This window comes from Hetaerina americana, unplaced genomic scaffold (genome assembly GCF_022747635.1).
Source record: "Hetaerina americana unplaced genomic scaffold, ioHetAmer1.1.p SCAF_13, whole genome shotgun sequence".
NCBI lineage: Eukaryota > Metazoa > Arthropoda > Insecta > Odonata > Calopterygidae > Hetaerina > Hetaerina americana.
The window spans coordinates 4,550,868-4,569,837 of record NW_027286403.1 but is presented as its reverse complement, the minus strand read 5'-3'; the positions used below and the strand labels follow the sequence as shown (position 1 = coordinate 4,569,837).

The following is an 18,970-nucleotide window of genomic DNA, read 5'->3' as shown; positions in this document are numbered from 1 at the left end:
TAAGAATTTGGAATTGAAGAAGGTGGTTCCTAAAAAATCATGTGTGCATAGCTTTATTTATTTTCTGTGTTGTAAAGATACATATTGTTTTACATAAAATGTGCTTAACGTGTAAAAATATCTAGTAAATAACAAGGAATTGGGAAGATGGACCTGAAATATGATGCACAAAAAACTAATCGACTGATATTATCAAGCTTTATTAAATATATACCCTGTAAACACTTCCTAATCTGGACTAGGATGGATCTGGATGATGCCAGATGCCCAGTTTAAGCAAAATCTGGATTAACTGGGGTTTTGACGTAAGTAATCCCATTGAGTATTTTTCCGGAGTCTTAAAAAGTCTTTATATGATAAGGAGGAAGCATCAAGCGTAAAAACATCTAGTGTAAAGTTGATGAAATCGTAATTGAAGAAAACAAAATTGTAAAATGTCCTCCAAAATTAGCTCATTTTATCTCAAGTAACTTCCTTTAGTGTGTTGATGTGTTATCTGCTACTCCGTCAATGATATTATCTCCTTTATTTGATTTATTCGTGTATTAATAAATGCAAGTTTAAGTTAAGAAAATTGTGCTTGGTGTCTTTTGTAAATGTTAGTAGTGTCAACGCAATGCTCAGTCAACTGCTCTCTGACATGCATATTTTATCATGTGGAAAAAAGTCATCTCTGCAGATTTTTGTGACTCCGTGATATTTGGAGAAATTTGTCAATATACGAGGGGGGTTCAATAAGTACCCATGTTTGATGACAAAGGGCATTCCTGAGGGAAGTTTATGTAATTATCGTGTGCTGCCATTTATCAAATGATGGTGAAACAAATTTCAGACTTATTTAAAGGTTAGTTTGGATTTGGCAGCCATTCGAGTGACATGTGTTTCGTGATTTTTGCTAAGATGGAAAAAGAGCGGTATCGTTCGGTAATTCACTTTTTGTTTTTGGATGGGAAGAAATGAGAGGAGATAAAAGCAAATCTGGATGCCGTTTTTGGGGCCACTTCACCATCTATGACCACAGTTAGATATTGGTTCAACGAATTTAAACGTGGGCGAACATCTGTTTTTGTTGAGGAGCGACCAGGATGCCCGGCAGACGTGGTTACCGAGGAAATCATTCAAAAAGTCCACGCCATGATTCTTGCTGATTGACAAACAAAAGTGCGTGAAGTGGCAGGGGGCGTGGGTGTGTCGACCGGAACGGCACTTACTATTTTACATGATAAGTTGGCGATGAAAAAATTGTCGGCCCGATGGGTGCCACGATTGCTCACATTCATCCGGAGTTGTCGCCGCCAAACTGCATGAACTATGTTATGAATTGCTGCTGCACCCCCCGTATTCACCCGATCTGGCTCCCTGCGACTTTTTCTTATTCCCTAACATGAAGAAATGGCTAGCGGGAAAAATATTTAGCTCAAACAAGGAAGATATCGCCGAGAGAAAGGCGTATTTTGGAGAGTTCGACAAATCCTTTTTTTTGGAGGGGTTAAAAAAATTGATGGAACGTTGGGAGAAGTGTATCTTTCTAAAAGGGGACTATGTTGAAAAATAAAAAAATGTTTTTGAAAAAAATGGTTTCTTCATTGCTAAAATGGGTACTATTGAACCGCCCTCGTAATGATGCATTGGTTTAATAATAGTTGTGGTGTGCTTGGGGAATATTTCTTGTCATCCTTTTAAGATTGATAAAGTCACTTTGTTGCAATTTTAGTTGAGAGAAGGCGGCGATTCAACATAAATGACCGCATCAAAGAGTTGGGAACACTTCTCCCAAAGAACAATGACCCGTAAGTAGATGATGTACTAGATATATGTATGTGGATGGTTTACAGTGAATTCAATAGTAATTTATGTAATCATTATTTAATTTCATGTAATTCCAGCTACTATGAAATTGTAAGGGATTTGCGCCCTAACAAAGGTACTATTTTGAAGTCTTCAGTGGAGTACATTAAATGCTTGAAACATGAGCTCCAGAGGATGAAGCAGGCAGAAGTGCGCCAGAAACAAGTAGAGCAACAAAATCGCAGATTGCTTCTCAGGATTCAGGTTACTCTTATTTTTCATCATTTAACTATAACCCTTACCAATAGTGTGTGCATGTGTTTAGTATAATGTATAAAATTCTTATATTTAGTCTTTCATGGTGTATCAGTAACCTTTGATTTTCTTTTTAACCCTGCAGGAATTGGAGTTACAAGTTAAGGCTCATGGAATTCCAGTATCAGAATTTACCTGGCAGCCTACAACCCCCTCTACTGTGATTAATACTTACATCAAATCTAATTCATCACCTTCAGAGGCCCAAAAGCAGGTAATGTTCACATTGGTGAAATAAAAGAACTAACTCCTTTGGAAATCTATTTTTGATTAATCAAATTCAAAGCCATAACAATTTTAATGGTACTTAAATGTACATAAAATTAAATTATAATTATAAAATATTGGCACCTTTCCTTTTTAAGCCTTAAATGATTATCTAGTGCTCTGATCCATTAACAATCTTCTTTATTACAAATTAGCTGTGCATTTTCATTTTTAATGATATATTATTGAAATTTCTCTTTTACCAATAATTTTTGGAAACAAAATTTCACAGTAGGTGACTGGTGATTGGCTGGTACTCTAAGGTAGATTTTCATGCATTTTAAAGTGATTTTTGTTGTGATAATTTGAGTTTCTTCCTAACCCAGCATGGAATTCTGTTTGTAGTAGGTCCCATCCCTACTAACAAATGTAATGGGAATCAATTTTAACAATAGCACTGAATCAATTTTTTGTTGCGTAACAGTGTCTGAAATCACTTGATAGCATTTGGCAATTTTGGACACTTTATTTTCAAATCCATTCATAATTGGAGAGTGCTCAGAGTATTTCAGACACTATTTTTTTTTAACATTAGAAGAACTGGCAGTAATCAGGTTAATAATATCAATTGGTTGTTAAATAATGGCATTTAAAAATAATTACTAAAATTGTAACTGTGCCACACTGACACATCCCAGAAGGAACTGAAAATTGTTTGCCTTAAAAAAATGCATAATAAAAACCTCACCTGAATCACTGGCATATGATTGGCTGTGAAAATGTACTTGAAGAACTTGAGAGCAAATTTTTGCAGTAGCAGATCTTCCTGGGAAACCATAACCGGCACAGGGAAAAGCAATGGCCACCCTACCCTGATGTGTGAATTTCACAAGCTGTATTGACGATGTAGAAGCACTAATGAGAGCAATATAACATTTGGACGGCACAATAGAACACAAAAATAAAATAGATAACACGTAGAAGGGCATTCAACTTTTAGAAAGTTTCAGTTTTTGTCCTTCTCTGAGGCCTTCTTCAGGTCAGACTGGAAGGTTTTGGACAGGGCAAATATGGAGGAGGAGCAGGGTATGCTGGTAAGGGATTTAAAGGTGGTGTTCAAGGGTGGGATTAAAAGATCAGAATGGGAATATGATCGTGGATTCGTGAATTCTCACCTCTATTTTGGTGGCTAAATCGACCAGGGATTTCAGGATAGTTATGGAGAAACACTGGCTGAATGGCAGGTTGTGGGAATTTGCAGATGAAGGCATAGGAAGAGATGAGAGTGAGGCAGAATTGCAGGAGTAGTGGTGATTGTTCATTCAAATGGACAAGGAGGTAATGCATTCCCCTATGTAAAATGAAGTTCTTTGTTTGAATGACAAGTGATAGATAATGTTTTTTGAGAGGCAATCAGCGTGGGAACAAGGTGAGGGGGCAATGAGGGGATGTGGGGAGAGGGGAGCAGATCTGATAAGTAGACGTTTCACATTGGGGGCGGTTGCAAGTACGGGAAAGATTAGAAAACTTGCAGGGGGGGCGACCAAGAGTTGGTGGATCTCAGAAGGTTTCTGCGATTGGTGGGTCATCTGTATGAAAGAGAGGGGCATTGGGGCAGTAAGGATGCGGTAGTGTTGCATGTAAATTAGGAAACAGTTCCTTAAGAAAGGTTTTCAGTCTGTGGGATCCAGGGAAATAGGTGGTGCAAAGGTTGAGTCCTGCGTCAGATGTGGGGTTGTTTTTCTGTGATATGTGCGGTCGGGTGGAGTGGTGGATTTTTTTCGTAGCCGCGTTTGTGAAGTGCATGGTGTAGATTGTGGAGGTATTTGTTGAGGGTGTCTGGGATGTGTCAAATTTGGTGTCTGCGGATAGAGAGTGAGTTCGGAATGGAGCATTTGGTGTGAGAATGGTGACAGCTGGTAAAGTATAGGAATTTCTGATGGTTAGTGGCCATGATATGTAATGAAGTGGTGAATTTATTGTTGGGAAGTGAGATGTCTGTGTCAAGAAAGGTGATGATGGAGTCTGAAATGGAAGAAGTGAATTTACCTGTGAGAGAAGAACTTAAGGTTGATAAGAAATTATTGAAGGACTCAGAGCTTTGTGTCTAAAGGATAAAAATGTCATCTATGTAGCTGACCCAGAAAAGAGGTTGAACCGGTTGTTGTGAAAGGAATGTCTCTTCAAGGTGGCCTATGAAGAGAATGTCATATGATGGCACCATCCTTGTTCCTGTCGCTGTGACTTTGGTTTGTAATTAGAAACAATTTTGGAACAAAAATGCGTTTTTTGTCAGGACAAAAGTGACTAGATTGAGGAGAAATTCGGTCGAAGGGCACTGGGGGGTTGCAGAGAAAAATAATATCGATCAGAGGATAGAGTCTTCTGTATGGGGAATAGAGGAATAGAGGGAAGTAACGTTGATGGTGGCCATAAGTAGGTTGGAGGTGGAGGGAATGGAGACAGAATTTAAATGGTGGAGGAAGTGATATGTGTCTTTTGTGAAAGAGGGCAAGGAGAGTACAAGAGGTTGTAGGTGGTGGTCAAGCAATGCGGAGATTCTTTTGGTGGGAGAGTTGAATCTGGAAACTTAAGGGCAACAGGGATGTTAGGTTTGTGTATTTTTGGGAGGAGATAAAACTGGGGTGTTCTGGGGTTTGGGGGTGAGAGTAGGGATTTGTGTATGTTAGAGGTGAGGCCTTCTTCTGGTCCAAATTGGAGGAGGAAAGACTGAATTTCTGTTTGCAAAGTTGGTGTCCGGTTGTAGCTAGATGTATCATCGAGGTGAGCGAGGACTTTGGAAATGTAATCATTGGTGTTCTATCAGTGGTAGTTACTGCGATGTTTGGATTGGACTTATGGGTATTTAGGGTTTTGTTCATGGTGAGGTTATTTTTAGGTTTGAGAGATTCTATGAAGGATTTATTGGAAACTTTGTGGAGAAGCAGTCATGTGCAAATTTCAACAGGATGGTTTCTTGGAAGGGGTTTTCGTTCATGGGTTGAAGCAGGGCAGAATTTGTCAAGTGCGGTATTAAAAAAAATAATTACTAACATGGGACATCTCACAGAGCTTAGGTAGTTCTTTGTTGTATTAATGTAGTAATTATCACGTCGTAATTATCTGCTCGTCGATTAGGCAGCAACACTGACCTAGTTAACATGTTTGTGGTTGCTTTGTGACTAGTGACTGTAGGAGAAAATACTCTGATGGACAAGTCATTCCCTGCAGGGCTTCTGTAATGTTTGACTTTTGTATTGTGCTCTGCTGGTGTGTGGCCTTTGAGCAGCATGTACTTCTTCTTGATTAACCATTTGTCCAGTGAAGGGATTTGCTGAGATAAATTGTACTTGGTCATCCCTTTAAAGTGATTCGTGCACAAATTCCCAATGCCAGTCAGTTGAGGCACTTCAGGTTATTGGATCATTGAATTATTTGAATGGAGACTCTTGATAAAACGCTGTGCTTCCCAAATGTGCATGAAGTCTTTGGTGGGAGGTCCAGGCAGACATGCACTCTTCTTTCAGATGCCTGATGTGGTGACTGAAGCAGCCACGATGACGGCCTCACAGTTTGAGGATCTGATGGAGGATGACCATCCGGTCAATGGAGACCCAATGCTGTCCTCGCTTGATGTGTCTAGCCCTTCCAGCCACCGGGCAACCAGCCACCAGTCAATAACTGAAGATGATGATGATGAGGACTCCTTGGCTGTGGATATGGACTTGGTAGCATGATCTGAAGGTCTCTCAGAGCACTTTGCTTGGCCTTGACCATTCTTTCCATTTGGAGAGGGGAGACTGTAATGAAAGAGAGATTCTAATCATTCCTTTCTCATTATTTTAAGCATTAAGTGGAAGGAATATTTCTCCAAATCTTAAACATGAAAAATACTCCAAGAGGCAAGTCTAATCTATTTGCTCCAGGTGCTTAAGTGACCATTCTTGGAAATGGATATGTGCATGGTTGGTGCTTAATTTGAGGTCTTGCGACAAATTTTCACAATGAACAGGAAACATTTTACTCTACAATTTGGTATGAAAATTCTTTTTGTACTAAATTTCAAAGTGTTTAATTCAAGACTTTCTGGTGTCATCAGCTGGCATTATATTCTGGTAGTTACTAGTCTGGATATAATATGAGGATCTGTACTCAGAGACTTTCCACAATGTTAGCATTTTCTCTTAAGAGGAATAGATTTATGTGGTCCAAAGATTTAGGTTACTTTTTCCCCCACTAACACCAAAGCTTACTAAAATTACTTAATTGCTACCAGGTTGAAAATAATCTACAAGTTCTTTGTATTCAGTTCATTGCACATAACCATGATCAATGGAGTACAGAAATTCGTCCATTTGGTAAATTTGGGTGTTGCATGAGGAGTTAAAACCTAACTCGACCCACCTTGTTGAACATAGTACAAGTAACAACAATCTTATGTTTATTTTGTTTGTAGCAATATTATACTCATCATTTTGAGTTTTGTATATTGATTTGATCCAAGCCACTGCTCTTTATGTAGCAGCCATATCATGTATTTAAAAGAATTGTTGACTACACATGTGTCTTCCTACTCATCTGGTTGCAGATATTCTGTTTGAAACACTGTTACAGGTGGTGATTTTAATGCATTTGCCATTCCATGAAATCAAATTCACCTGGATTCTTCGGCAAAGAATAATTTTGACTATTGGAATACTGTGAAAATGAAAATTCAAACATTGCCTCTTTAGATCATTGAAGGGATATCAAAGTTTAGTTGTTAATTTTTCTTCTTGTCCAGAATTATAAAAGCTATAAGAAAATCTTGCAAGAGTTTTTAATTATTTAGCCTGTATATTTAAAAACTACTGCTTTCTCTCTGAGAGCACATGGCTCAAATTCTTATAAATTGGAAATGCTGAATGCCATTTTTTTGTCATTTACTTAAAAATTAATTAAATGTGATGCCAAATTTGTGTATGGTTTAACCTCTCTCATGAATTGCGGCTATATGATGGTGAATCAGGTTTTTCATTGATGCTGTGGTGAAATTATTTAAGCCTCCGAATATTATTGAAAGTGATATCGATGAAACTTATACTGTCTTAAATTTGCCCGATATGTGAGTATAAAGTATGAGTATTGAATGAGGTTTCTCACTTAATTACTATTATTATAGTATGAAAAACTTTATCCTAAGTTTAAATTGAAGTCTGAGATATCTGAAATAGTGACATGAGAGTAAATTTATTATCTAATTTTAAAAAGCGATTACTTAGTCAATATGATTGTTGTAAAAGAGAAATTACATTATTTGGGGATGAGAGTTTACATTTGTTTTCAACTGTGTATGTTATCAGTGATTAGTGATGTTTGTAAACTTTTATTTCAATTATAGTAATTAATGTGGGCATTTTACAACTGAGTTCACATATTGTAACAGCATTGTTAGGTCTTTTTCATCTATTCCCAAAAATATTCTTGAATTTAATTGCACAGTGATTTTTTGTCACTTATATGACTGATTTGATGAAATCCTCAGGATGTGTTACGTCAGTGAAAGGGTGGGGTGAGGAAGAGAAAACTTGATGGAAATTATTTTGGTGAAAATTCACGCATACCAGTTTATACTGACCTGAGGTAACGAAAATATTATAATCTCTTATTAACTTGTCATCTTGATTATCTTCTATTATTTATTTTATTAGCAAAGGCCATTTTGGAACAGAAATTTTTTCTGAACATGGCAGATATCTCTGTAAATGATTCACTAAAAATTGCCTGATATCAATAGGCTTACAAGGAAAACTGCATCAGATTCTTATTATCAGTTGTATTGGATGAAAAATAAACTGTACTATGTCATAGTTGTTACTCTGGAAAGTGTTGTAAAATAGAATTATTTTAATTATTGTTAGAATATTGTAGTTTTATAAACAAAGAAATATTTTATTATGAGCATATTTGTAAAAGGATCCATAGTTCACATACTTTTGTTTATTACATGATGAGTTATAAGAATGATGCAAAAGAATTATTGCATATATTGACATTGAGTACATATTTATTAGTTTACATCTTTACTGTAACTTCTGTAATTATTTAATTACTATATGAATCCTTATATATGCTCTTCCTTATAGATAAAGAAAGTGGATAATACCATTCCAGTTGTGATTTTCAGGTTAATTCCACAGAGTTTGCTTTAAACTCTGTTGCTTGTATTTTTCATTACAATATTTCTTGTATATTTGCAGTTTTTTGTGATAAACGTGCATGCTGTTTAGTATTGAAGCATAACTTCTATGCAACATGGATTGTGTTGACAAATAATGTTCAAAAATAAATTTGAAATGTTGTCTCTTACTTTTTATATATAGTATGTCAAATATCCATGCATTTCAACTTGAAAAATGGAAGGCATTATGCCTGAAAAGTAACTGAAAAACTTCTTGAAAATTTGGACTATTAAGGATCATGCTCAAATGCAGGTGTATTATTTTTATTAAAATTAACTTTCACCTCTCTGTAGGCATTTCCATCTTCCAAAAAACATGAACTCTTGTTAATTGAATTGTCCTCATGAATTTCCTGTTTAATATCTTTCTATAATTTGAATATGTAATGTACTTATAAGAAACTATATATTTTTTTCAAAAATTGTTGTTTATTAACCCTGATACCCTTGTCAATTTAAATTTGTCTAAAGTGGTGTATTATGTTTGCATATTATTTTATCAATATTATTCTAAAAGTTTGGTCACGCTATAAGAAGATACCATTTTTGTGTAGCGGTTTCTGAGCACCATTGCAGCAAAAATATAATTCATTCATATTTTTTGTTAGTTTCAATATGCACATGCTGCAAAAACTACAATGGCATCCAGGGAAGAAGATGAAATACTAAGTTACATGGTTTTTTGAATGGACTCTTCATCAGTACCATGGGAAATTGAGATTGTTGGCAATTGAATCAATGGATTTCCATAAACTCTTCAGGCTTACCCTTGCATTTAAAGAGGAAGTAAGTCTTGCAGGGAAACTGATGGTATGAATCCATATTCCACTAATATTTTTCCCTCTGATATTGCCAGAAAAAAATGGGTGAGCATTTAATGCAGGGAAATGAAGAGGAGGAATAAATCTGATGCCAGTATATGTATGGGATCATCAAGAAGCTGGATTAATTTCAGAATTGGATTGCTAGTAGCATAGAGGAGCTAGATTTGTAAAATGTTATGACAAACTGAGTAGTGTATAAAAATTATTAGAGGAGCTAGGTTAGGATTAACTCGTGGAGGGAAGGTTAAATTACAGATAAACACACTTACATGAATTGAAGAATGTATCTTTAGAAAAGATGTTGAAAATGTATAATTACCCCATCATACTATGGTGGGTGAGCTCATGTCAATAAAATTGAAGAATATAAGTGCAGAACGGATAGATTTAATATGTTAAATTTCCCAAGAACGATAAGGGGTTGGGATGGTATCAGAATGAGCTGGAAGGGAAAGTACTTTGGGTCAAAAGGAGTCTGGTGTGTAATCACCCCCAACTATGCACACTAGCAGTGTCTTGCCGGGTACTATGTAAAAGACAACATTGAAAGCCCCCCAATTCTCTCTCTCTGATTCCCAAGTGCCAATTATAGGTAATAACACCTCAGCCTCTCTGGCCTTGATGGCTTAGGATTGAATGGTCTGATGCTTCTTAATAACGATAATATAATATAAGTAAATGCGAAGGCCAGTTTACAAAAAAGTTATGGCATTAAAATTGCAATAATTAAATGTTGAAAATGCCAAAGTTGTGGATAAAAGATGTATGGGGATAAAACTCATTAACATTAGTCACACAATTTAATGTACATTACAAATTAAACGCACATAATAGAAAATAAAATTTTGATAAAATTATTTAAAACTGAGCAATATACTCGGATTCATACTAAGGTGGTTGACTTGAATTCTTAAACTATTGTAAAAAGTTGTGGAAAAAATTGATATAATGTTGATTTGCAAGTTACTAATGCTAGTATGTAAATTGGAGTATATGAGGTGTTTTCAATAAGCAATGGGAATTTTGAGTTTTTAGGAAAGAGTTTTATTTATTCATCTAAATCAATGATGTCCCCCGCAAAGTAGTCCCCAATAGATCTTATACATGTATGCCAGTGCTTTTTCCAGTCCTTGAAACACTTCTGGAACTTGATCTTTGGTATAGCTTTTAGCTTTCTCAGTGATGTGTTTTGAATCTCATATCTGCTTGTAAATTGATGGCCCTTTAAGGTTTTCTTTATTTTTAGGAACATAAAAAATTCACTTTCGGCCATGTCTGGCAAATAGGGAGGCTGGAACATAATTAAAGTGCTGTTTTTGGCCATGAATTCCCGAACAAGCAGTGATGAGGTCCATTATCTCGTGGTGAATTGTTTCACCTCAAATACAGGCGTTTTTTCCTACTGCTTCAAGCAAATGGCATTGAAATTGTAAATAGTACTCTTTATTGAATCTTTGAACTTGTGACAAAAACTCAATGGTGCACCAGACAATATGTAAAATTACTAAATTCCTGTTACTTTTTGAGGATACGTCGTAATTACCTTAACTGGTGTTATGGCAGTGGTGGGATCAATGATGTGGACTGTTTTGGTTCTATGATTGAGAACATTAATATTTATGATAGAAGATATAAAGATTTAAAATTGTTTTAAAGAATATAAAGGCTATTGTATTGTGTATTCTATTGTTTCAGGCTTCACTTCGTGGAAGTATTTAATATCCATACTAAAAAGAAAGACTCTTACTTTTCCATAGATTTTATTGCTATTGTATTGCTCTTCTGGCGACTAGGCAAATAAAAGTTTTATCTGATTGTTAAAATATGTAACTGATTTCAAGTTTGGTGAGACTCTTAGTTTGAAAGATTCAGTGCATAAAAATTTTTGAGCTCATTCAACGACAACCGAGTTTTCTGTTGTGTGGAGACCAGGCAGAGGAACAATATTTTAAATGAGATCGAGTTTTGGGGCTATAAAAGAGTTCTCATAGGTCGGACTTGAAAACCAGAAGAAAGATAGTGTAGTAATGTGGTGTATTGTAGACAGTATAAAACCAAAAAATTAAATGGAAGAATCTGTTGTTTTATGGATGTGTAAACTAAAATAAAATCTTTTGTTTGGAGAGACACCTAAATATTTAATTAATTAGGTTGGAAACAAAGGTATACTGTCAATAGATTATTGAAAAATGAAAGAATATTTTTATGTCTATCAGCCTGTAGCGACAAAGTTGGGAGATGATGATCACTGAAAAGTTATCATACAGATAAATATGATCCTGTTTGGGTTTAGTAGCTTCAAATAATGTAACATTGCCTGCAAGGGTTAGGATTTGTGAGATTAAAATGAGATGAGGTGGGTCATCCATAAATAAAATGAAGAATCAAGTAGTCACATGGGCAATTGTGAGGGACATCATATGTGACCTTAACCTTTGATTTTTAACTCAAAATTCTTACCACTTGAATATGTCACCTCAAAAAGTCATCAATACACTCTCGCAAGAGGCCTAACTCTGAGAACTAAAAATTGAGACATCAATTGTACTTTCATCAAAGGTTTTCACGAAATCTGTCAGAGTTTTATCAACCTCTAAATGTAATATCAATGTATGAATAAACAATCCATGTATAGGCTTACAAATTTATAACTGTAGGCCTCCGTTTGGAAAACCTATACTGCTTGGAGTTCTGGATTTCTACACAAGGGCAGTGCCTTCCTGACCATGAGCTGGGCCATTAATTTGGGAAGTACTAATAATTTAGAAATTGGGCGGTAATGACTAGTTAACATAATAAATTTGCACATCCCCATCCTCAAAGATTGGTTGGAAACAATGCGGCACAAATATTTCTAGAGACATTTTCCAACATTTAAGATACATGTTAAAAAGTAGATGTACAGAGATGACCAAGGAATACTATCAGGTAGAAAATACAAAAGCTAGAATGTCATATAGCCCCAAGGATTTGGTGTTATCATTAAGATCCAATGGCTCAAACAAGTCAGTTCAAGAGAAGTTTAGTTTGTTTTCTTTCTGTTCAAGGCCAAAGGGCACCAGCTAAGTGCCTTTCAACCAATATTTCATGTTTGCTTCATGCACACATTTTCTAGTGTCTTTTTTGACAATTTTAATTTTCTCTGTGATCATTGCAATATTAGAGGAGCTAGGCTGGCAATAACTTGTGGAGCGAAGATTGAAGTACAGATTAAATCTCTTGCATAAATAGGAAGGATATCTCTTGAGCAGTGATGTTGAAAATGTATCATTACCTCCTTCATACCATGGTTGGAGAAATCATTTTTATAAAATCTGAGCGATTAAGTGTAGGACAGATTAAGATGTCATTTTTTCCGCAAACAAGAAGGGATCAGAATAACGTAGTCTGACCGCAGTAGGGTCATACAAGGTGTGATCAAAAAAAGACAGGACTGATTTTATAACTTGTTTATTTTGATGGATACAGCTTAATTGAACTTATTCTGCTCAAAGTGCCTGCCTTGGCTGACGACACACTTTTGCCAACGTTTCTTCCAGCTATCGAATCCTGCCTGGTAAGCCACCTTAGGGACCCTTTTCAGGTCCGCCTTACATTTAGTTTTAATGTCCACAATAGAGTCAAATCGGCACCCTTTCAAAGTTGATTTTAATTTTGGAAACAAGAAAAAGTCTGATGGAGCCATGTCTGGAGAGTAGGGCGGCTGCGGGATCGTGGAAGTTCTGGTTCTGGTGAATAAGTCCGTCACAATCAGCATCGTGGGAGCCGGCGCATTATTGTGATGGAAACACCATGCATTGCTTCTCCACATGTCCGGCCTCTTTTGGCTCACTGCAGCCCCCAGCCTCTTCATAACCTTTAAGTAGACATCTTTGTTGATGGTTTGACCTTCAGGGATGTATTCGTAATGTATCGGCGGAGAATGAGGACCTTTCCACTGATAAGACTGGGCCTTTGTCTCAACATCATAACCATAAACCCAGGTTTCGTCACCGTTTATGATGGGTTTAAGAACCTCTGGGTCGGCATTTGGCGGTCGGTAATTTATTGCTGAATTCCCTAGTAAGAATCTTTGCTCATGATTGCATTATATACAGATAGGTAGAGCATGTAAATAACCACATAGTACCTCAAAATGATATTGATCGCCTTGGTGACTGGGTTACAAATAATAATATGGGCATTGATGTAAGTAAGAGTAAGCATAAATTTTTCAAATAAAAAGAATGCCTCAAAGGATATTTACACCCTCTTTGAAAGCCTGTATGTACACCATGAGAAAGAATAGTATACAGCATTTGTTGCAAAAATATAGGCATTTACTTAATTAGGATCTTGGGTGCGGAGTTCAAGTAGATAGTGGGATGTGGAAAGATTTTAAAGTACATCATTGGGTAATGAGAAATTTAAAAGGAAGTAGTGTAGCTACAAAAGAAAAAGCGTATAAGGCCCTGTTCAGTCTATCCAGAAATACTCATCCATAGCATTGGATCCATATGAGATGGGACATATGAAAAAGTTCAAAGAAAGGCAGTGAGATATGTATTAGGAAGTTACAAATGTACAGATTGTATCACGTAAATATTGGACATACTGAAATGGGAGAGTATGAAAAATAGATTTATATTAAATAAAAAGAAATTATATTAAAGAAAAATCAGTAATAAAAGGAATGTGGGGAAAGCTTTATTCGGTTAAAGTTTTTCTTGGAATCCTTAAAATATGGCAAAACATTTTGCAATGGCATAGATCCATGTAATAGGTATCACAGGTCTGTAAGTATGTAATAGTTTACAATGTTTTTCATGAGAATGCACAGCACCCAATGGACCCATCTAGAAATGTGTGAAAATTTCAAACAGGCCGTTCACACTGACAAAAGCCTTCATGACTCAGTCAGTGGCCTAGTTAAGCATATCATGGCTGCAAATTTAACAATGATTGTTGCCTAAACTATAATATAATACACTGACCTGGGAAACTTCAATCGTTTTGAAACTGACATAACATGTTTTTGGTGACAAGTAAGACCTACGTATTTTACATACTTTTTCGCAGGTTTCGAGTCACAGGACCGCTTATTTAACTATTAGTTGTTTATCTATTCTTCCGATTGACAGTTAAAAAAAAGTGCATAATTTCTTTGAATGTGTGAATGGAGAGTTAATATGAGAATCTGATGATACATAAAGCCATTCCATTAATATGTTGAAACTTTTCTCGATGAATCATTGCAAAAGTTTGTAAGTATATATTGTTGCCATTCTATATACTAACGTCTTCATGCATTGAATGGATCCCAAAAAAGTGGCACGCGGCGTAACATATATGAAAGCATTACACATTTCGGTGTCAAGGTAGTGCCTGAAAGTGTTACATTCAAAGTATTTTTACCAGGTTTATATTTGGACACTGAAACATCGACAATGAGCTCAGTAGAAAGAGTGTTTACAAAATTCAACGTTTAAATATCGCATTTTTAATATATGGTATGACCATTTGAAGGCAAAGATGTTATAAGAGTGAAAAATGTACACATAATATTACATATACCAAAAGCAATTGGACAATACGAACCTTTTTCTTAGTTCTCGCCATTACATGCCGCCCTCTCAGTGTCGGCATATATAAGTACAGTCGTGGGTAATAGTGCTCAGTTGGTCCGAAGTCTCATGCACAATATTTAGGCGCGTGACTGTCACGTGACCATGACTTCAGGGATTTGAAATAGCCTTGAGCGATAGGCTGTCTTATGCGGAGAAGCATTGAGACGACATTGACCAACTTTTTACTTTTTTGAACTAAATTTTTACCGTATGCTATACATCTAATATTCTCCAATTTCTTTGAGGTATGTCTGGAATATTTTGACAATTATATATTCTAAGAATGTGACAAAGAAATGCCACAAAACCGGAAGTCTAGCTATACCGTCGGGCCACAAAAGTGTGCTGATAACATAGTTTTCACCTGAATGTATGTACAAAAAGAGGGGCGGAGATTTGATGAAAAAGTTGAAAAATGAGTGTTATCGTCATAGTAAAGGTTATATTGGAAAATATTTTCTTTAGAAAATGATGACTATTTTCTAGATTTCTTTGTTTGACGGATCTTATCGGGGATTAATGTTCGGGAGGGAAGTATGGAAATATTTATATAATGTTTTATCCGCGTTAATTTTTACACACACATTAAGGCAGTGGTCTTAGTTCAGCATCGTGTGCCTCCAATGGTATATCAGTAAGTTCTGGATGTGGAAAAATCACACAGCTGGCGTGAAGCTAAGAAGGACCAGAGGCGGGAATGGAACCAAGGTTCTTCGGGACAGTAATCACTACCCCCATCTGGACTACCACGCCTCCCTGTACTACAATAATAGCGTTAACGGCCTCTTACACCATCTTCTAAATGTTCATGTTTCCATCTGAGGAATCTGACGAACCATCTACAGCAGCACAACAACCCGCTTGGAAGCCATTTGGAAGTCGTGTGAGGGGTGGCTGTGAGTGTAAGGGCACCGACCATTTACGGAGAAAGATCAGCTCATGCGCCATTTGCTCTCATGGTGAACACACGTTCAAATGCATGCTTACATAAGTAATGCAATAATGGGTGCTTCGCTTGACACAATCGTTATATTATATGAGTTTCCTTGAATTAAAGTATAACGTAGTGTGCCATAAATAACTTTGCTTACTGTGACGTAAAAGAATGAGGTAGGCGTAAGGAGTCAGGTAGGCGGGGACAAAGAGGGAAATTATGGAAAACCCAAAGAAATAGAGACACTAAAGAAATGGATAGTTGAAAAGAGGGGGGGGGAAGACAAGAACTTGCGGTCATTCCAAGAAACTGCGGGAGATGCCGCAGCAGTAACTTTTCACGGAGTCATCTGCTAAAATGCATTTTAATGCAACAATTTCCGAGTGTTAAAATCACCCCGGTCAAGGCGAATGCTTTTTACACTCTAAAATTGGTGCGCTTATGGTCATTATTGAGAGGACGTCGGCAGGTATCTGATATCCTGGCGGTAGGTAGGCGGGAAAAATAAAGAAGGGTTAAGCGGGAAGGGGACATGGATGGCAGAGAGGCAGGTTGAGGGATGAGGTATAAGTGATTCTAAGAAGGACATTATCAGGGAAGGGTTATTCGACATACAAGGTTGATAAAAAAAACAGGGTTGAATTTATCACTTGTTTATTTCGACGAATACAGCTTAATCGGACTTGTCGCCCTGAAAGTACAAGCGTTGGCGGACGACACACCTTTGCCAAAGTTTCTTCCAGCTCTCGAACCCTTCCTGGTAAGCTGCCTTGGAGATCCTCTTCAGGTCCGCCCTACAATTAGGTTTAATGTCCGCGTTAGAGTTGAATCGGTACCCTTTCAGGGTTGATTTTAACTTTGGAAACAAAAAAAAGTCTGATGGAGCCACGTCTGCAGAGTAGCGTGGCTGCGGGATCACGGAAGTTCCGGTTCTGGCGAAAAACTGTCACGATCAGCGCCGTGTTAGCCGGCGCGTGATCGTGGTGGAAACGCCATAACTTGTTTCTCCATATGTCCGGCCTCTTTCGGCTCACTACGACACTCCGCCTCTTCATAACCTTTAAGTAGACATCTTTTTTGACGGTTCGGCCTTGAGGGACGTATTCGTAAGACTCAGCCCCAGCCAATCGAAGAAACACACCAGAATAGCTTTCACATTGGACCGGGACAGGCGAGGTTTCTATGGTCGCAGAAAATGAGGACCTTTTCACTGAGAAGCCTGGGCCTTTGGCATCATAACAGTAAACCCAGGTTTCGCCACCGGTTACGATGGTTTTAAGAAACTCTGGGTTGGCATTGGCTCGATCCAGGAGTTCATGACAAATGCCCATACGCTTTTGTCTCTGTTCATCAGTCAGCACCCGCGGGACGAATGTCGATGCGACGCACGTCCTGCCCAAAATGTCTGTCAACATTATTTGACAAGATCCAAAACTAATGTTCACTTCCTCGGCTATGAGTGGAGTAATTGTAGTAGATGGGTTCTAGTTTTTCTTTGTCGTGGCAATGGAGTTTTCCCAGAGTATGCGGATTATGAAATAATATGGTATATTAAAGTTTCTTTGAATACAGTTCTCAGCGATTGCAGGGTGGATGGTGTGATGGTGCATCCTTTCTTGCCACAGGGTAGAACGGTAACTAAGGAATTATAACTCCAAGTTACGCGCAATTTTCGCGAAGCAATCCGCCACAAACGCCTGGGTTTGTGGAAGAACAAAAATTAGCTTTTGCACCATGACAATGCCCTTGCTCTAACATCGTTACTTGTGCGCGAATTTAGTTACTCAATCTTTTAAATGCCCAACATCCAAAAATCAAGTTCACGATGGAAATTGAATCCGGAAAAGAGTTGAACTTTCTAGACCTTTCCATAGCTATTATAGGTGATATACATAGTTTTTGTTACAGTGATGTGATCATCTTGGCCGATTCCTGCCACTCTACGAACCGGAAACTCTCGGTGTTCCATTTAATGATTTTTGTGAGTACAAACGCAGACATAGTAGTTGGAACGGAAGGTTGGCTCACGGGAGATATAGCAAACAATGGAGTTTTTCCGAGCAGTTTCACAATTTACTGAAATGACAGACCTATTAGATTGGGTGGTGGAGTATTCTTTGCTTTTAAGACACATATTAGTAGCCAACGATACGAATCCGACGAAAATGACACAGAAAGCGTTTGGTGCAACATATAGGACTGCAACGACAGAATCCTATTCGTGTGCTCATTTTACAGACCCCCAGAATCTAATAAAGATGTCCTACACAAGCTGGACGACCTAATATTTACTCTCAGCAACCACCACAGCAACATTATTATTATAATTGCTGTTGATAAAAATCTACCGTCAATTGATTGGGACAGGTACGTAGGAAAATCTGCCATAAACAGAGATTCATGCCGAGAACTCCTTCATATATATATATATATATATATATATATATATATATATATATATATATATATATATATATATATATATTGATAGTAGAAAAATACTAAGCCACAACTAGCACGGATTATAGTTAAGAGCAGATCTTGCCAAACACAATTAGGTCTTTTTATTAACGATATACTTAGATCGGGAGAAAACAACTCACAATTCCCACATGCGGTATTCCTAGATTTCAAAAATACCTTCGATAAAGTCCTACATAATAAATTCTTACAGAAACTTAAATGCTATGGTATCAATGAAAAAATTATTAATTGAATTAGAGACTTGTTGTCAAATCGCAAAGAAATAGTAGTCATCGATGTGTTGTGCTCAACGAATAAAGATGGAACTTCGGGCGTCCCCAAAGGAAGTGTAATTGGCCGCTTCTATTCCTTATATACATTAATGACTTAACCTCATATGTTAGTAGCGATCTCAGGTTATTTTCTGACGACACTGTGTTATATAGGGAAATACGGAGGCAACTAGATCGCGAACTACTCTCAAGAGAGTTGGACACAATCTCAGATTGGTGAAGGAATGAAGTAAATGCTTAATGCGTCCTTTATAGACAAATAAACAGTTTTGAGTTTTTGGAACAAAGGAAAGGGCGAACAGGACATACATTAAGAAATA

General features: G+C 37.1%; 1 protein-coding gene and 1 long non-coding RNA gene across 5 annotated transcripts in view; one reads left to right on the top strand and one right to left on the bottom strand.

The window, feature by feature from the left end:
* Positions 1-8,946, top strand: part of Mitf (transcription factor Mitf) — a 182,374-nt gene extending 173,428 nt beyond the window's left edge. For 3 of the 4 annotated variants that reach the window (XM_071583157.1, XM_071583156.1, XM_071583154.1), the window contains 4 exons: positions 1,715-1,790; positions 1,887-2,052; positions 2,189-2,317; positions 5,796-8,946. In XM_071583157.1, coding sequence (XP_071439258.1) covers positions 1,715-1,790; positions 1,887-2,052; positions 2,189-2,317; positions 5,796-6,047 — 623 coding nt within the window. In that variant the 3' untranslated portion in view covers positions 6,048-8,946. The remainder of the gene's footprint in view (positions 1-1,714; positions 1,791-1,886; positions 2,053-2,188; positions 2,318-5,795) is intronic. The other variant, XM_071583155.1, reaches the window with a different exon arrangement.
* A 3,842-nt stretch (positions 8,947-12,788) lies between these two features.
* LOC139686140 (uncharacterized) lies at positions 12,789-15,017 on the bottom strand. Its single transcript, XR_011700302.1, has 2 exons — positions 14,932-15,017; positions 12,789-13,210 (listed from the first exon to the last, which is right to left on the bottom strand). It is a non-coding gene; the product is annotated as an uncharacterized lncRNA (long non-coding RNA).
* Between the last annotated feature and the right edge of the window lie 3,953 nt (positions 15,018-18,970).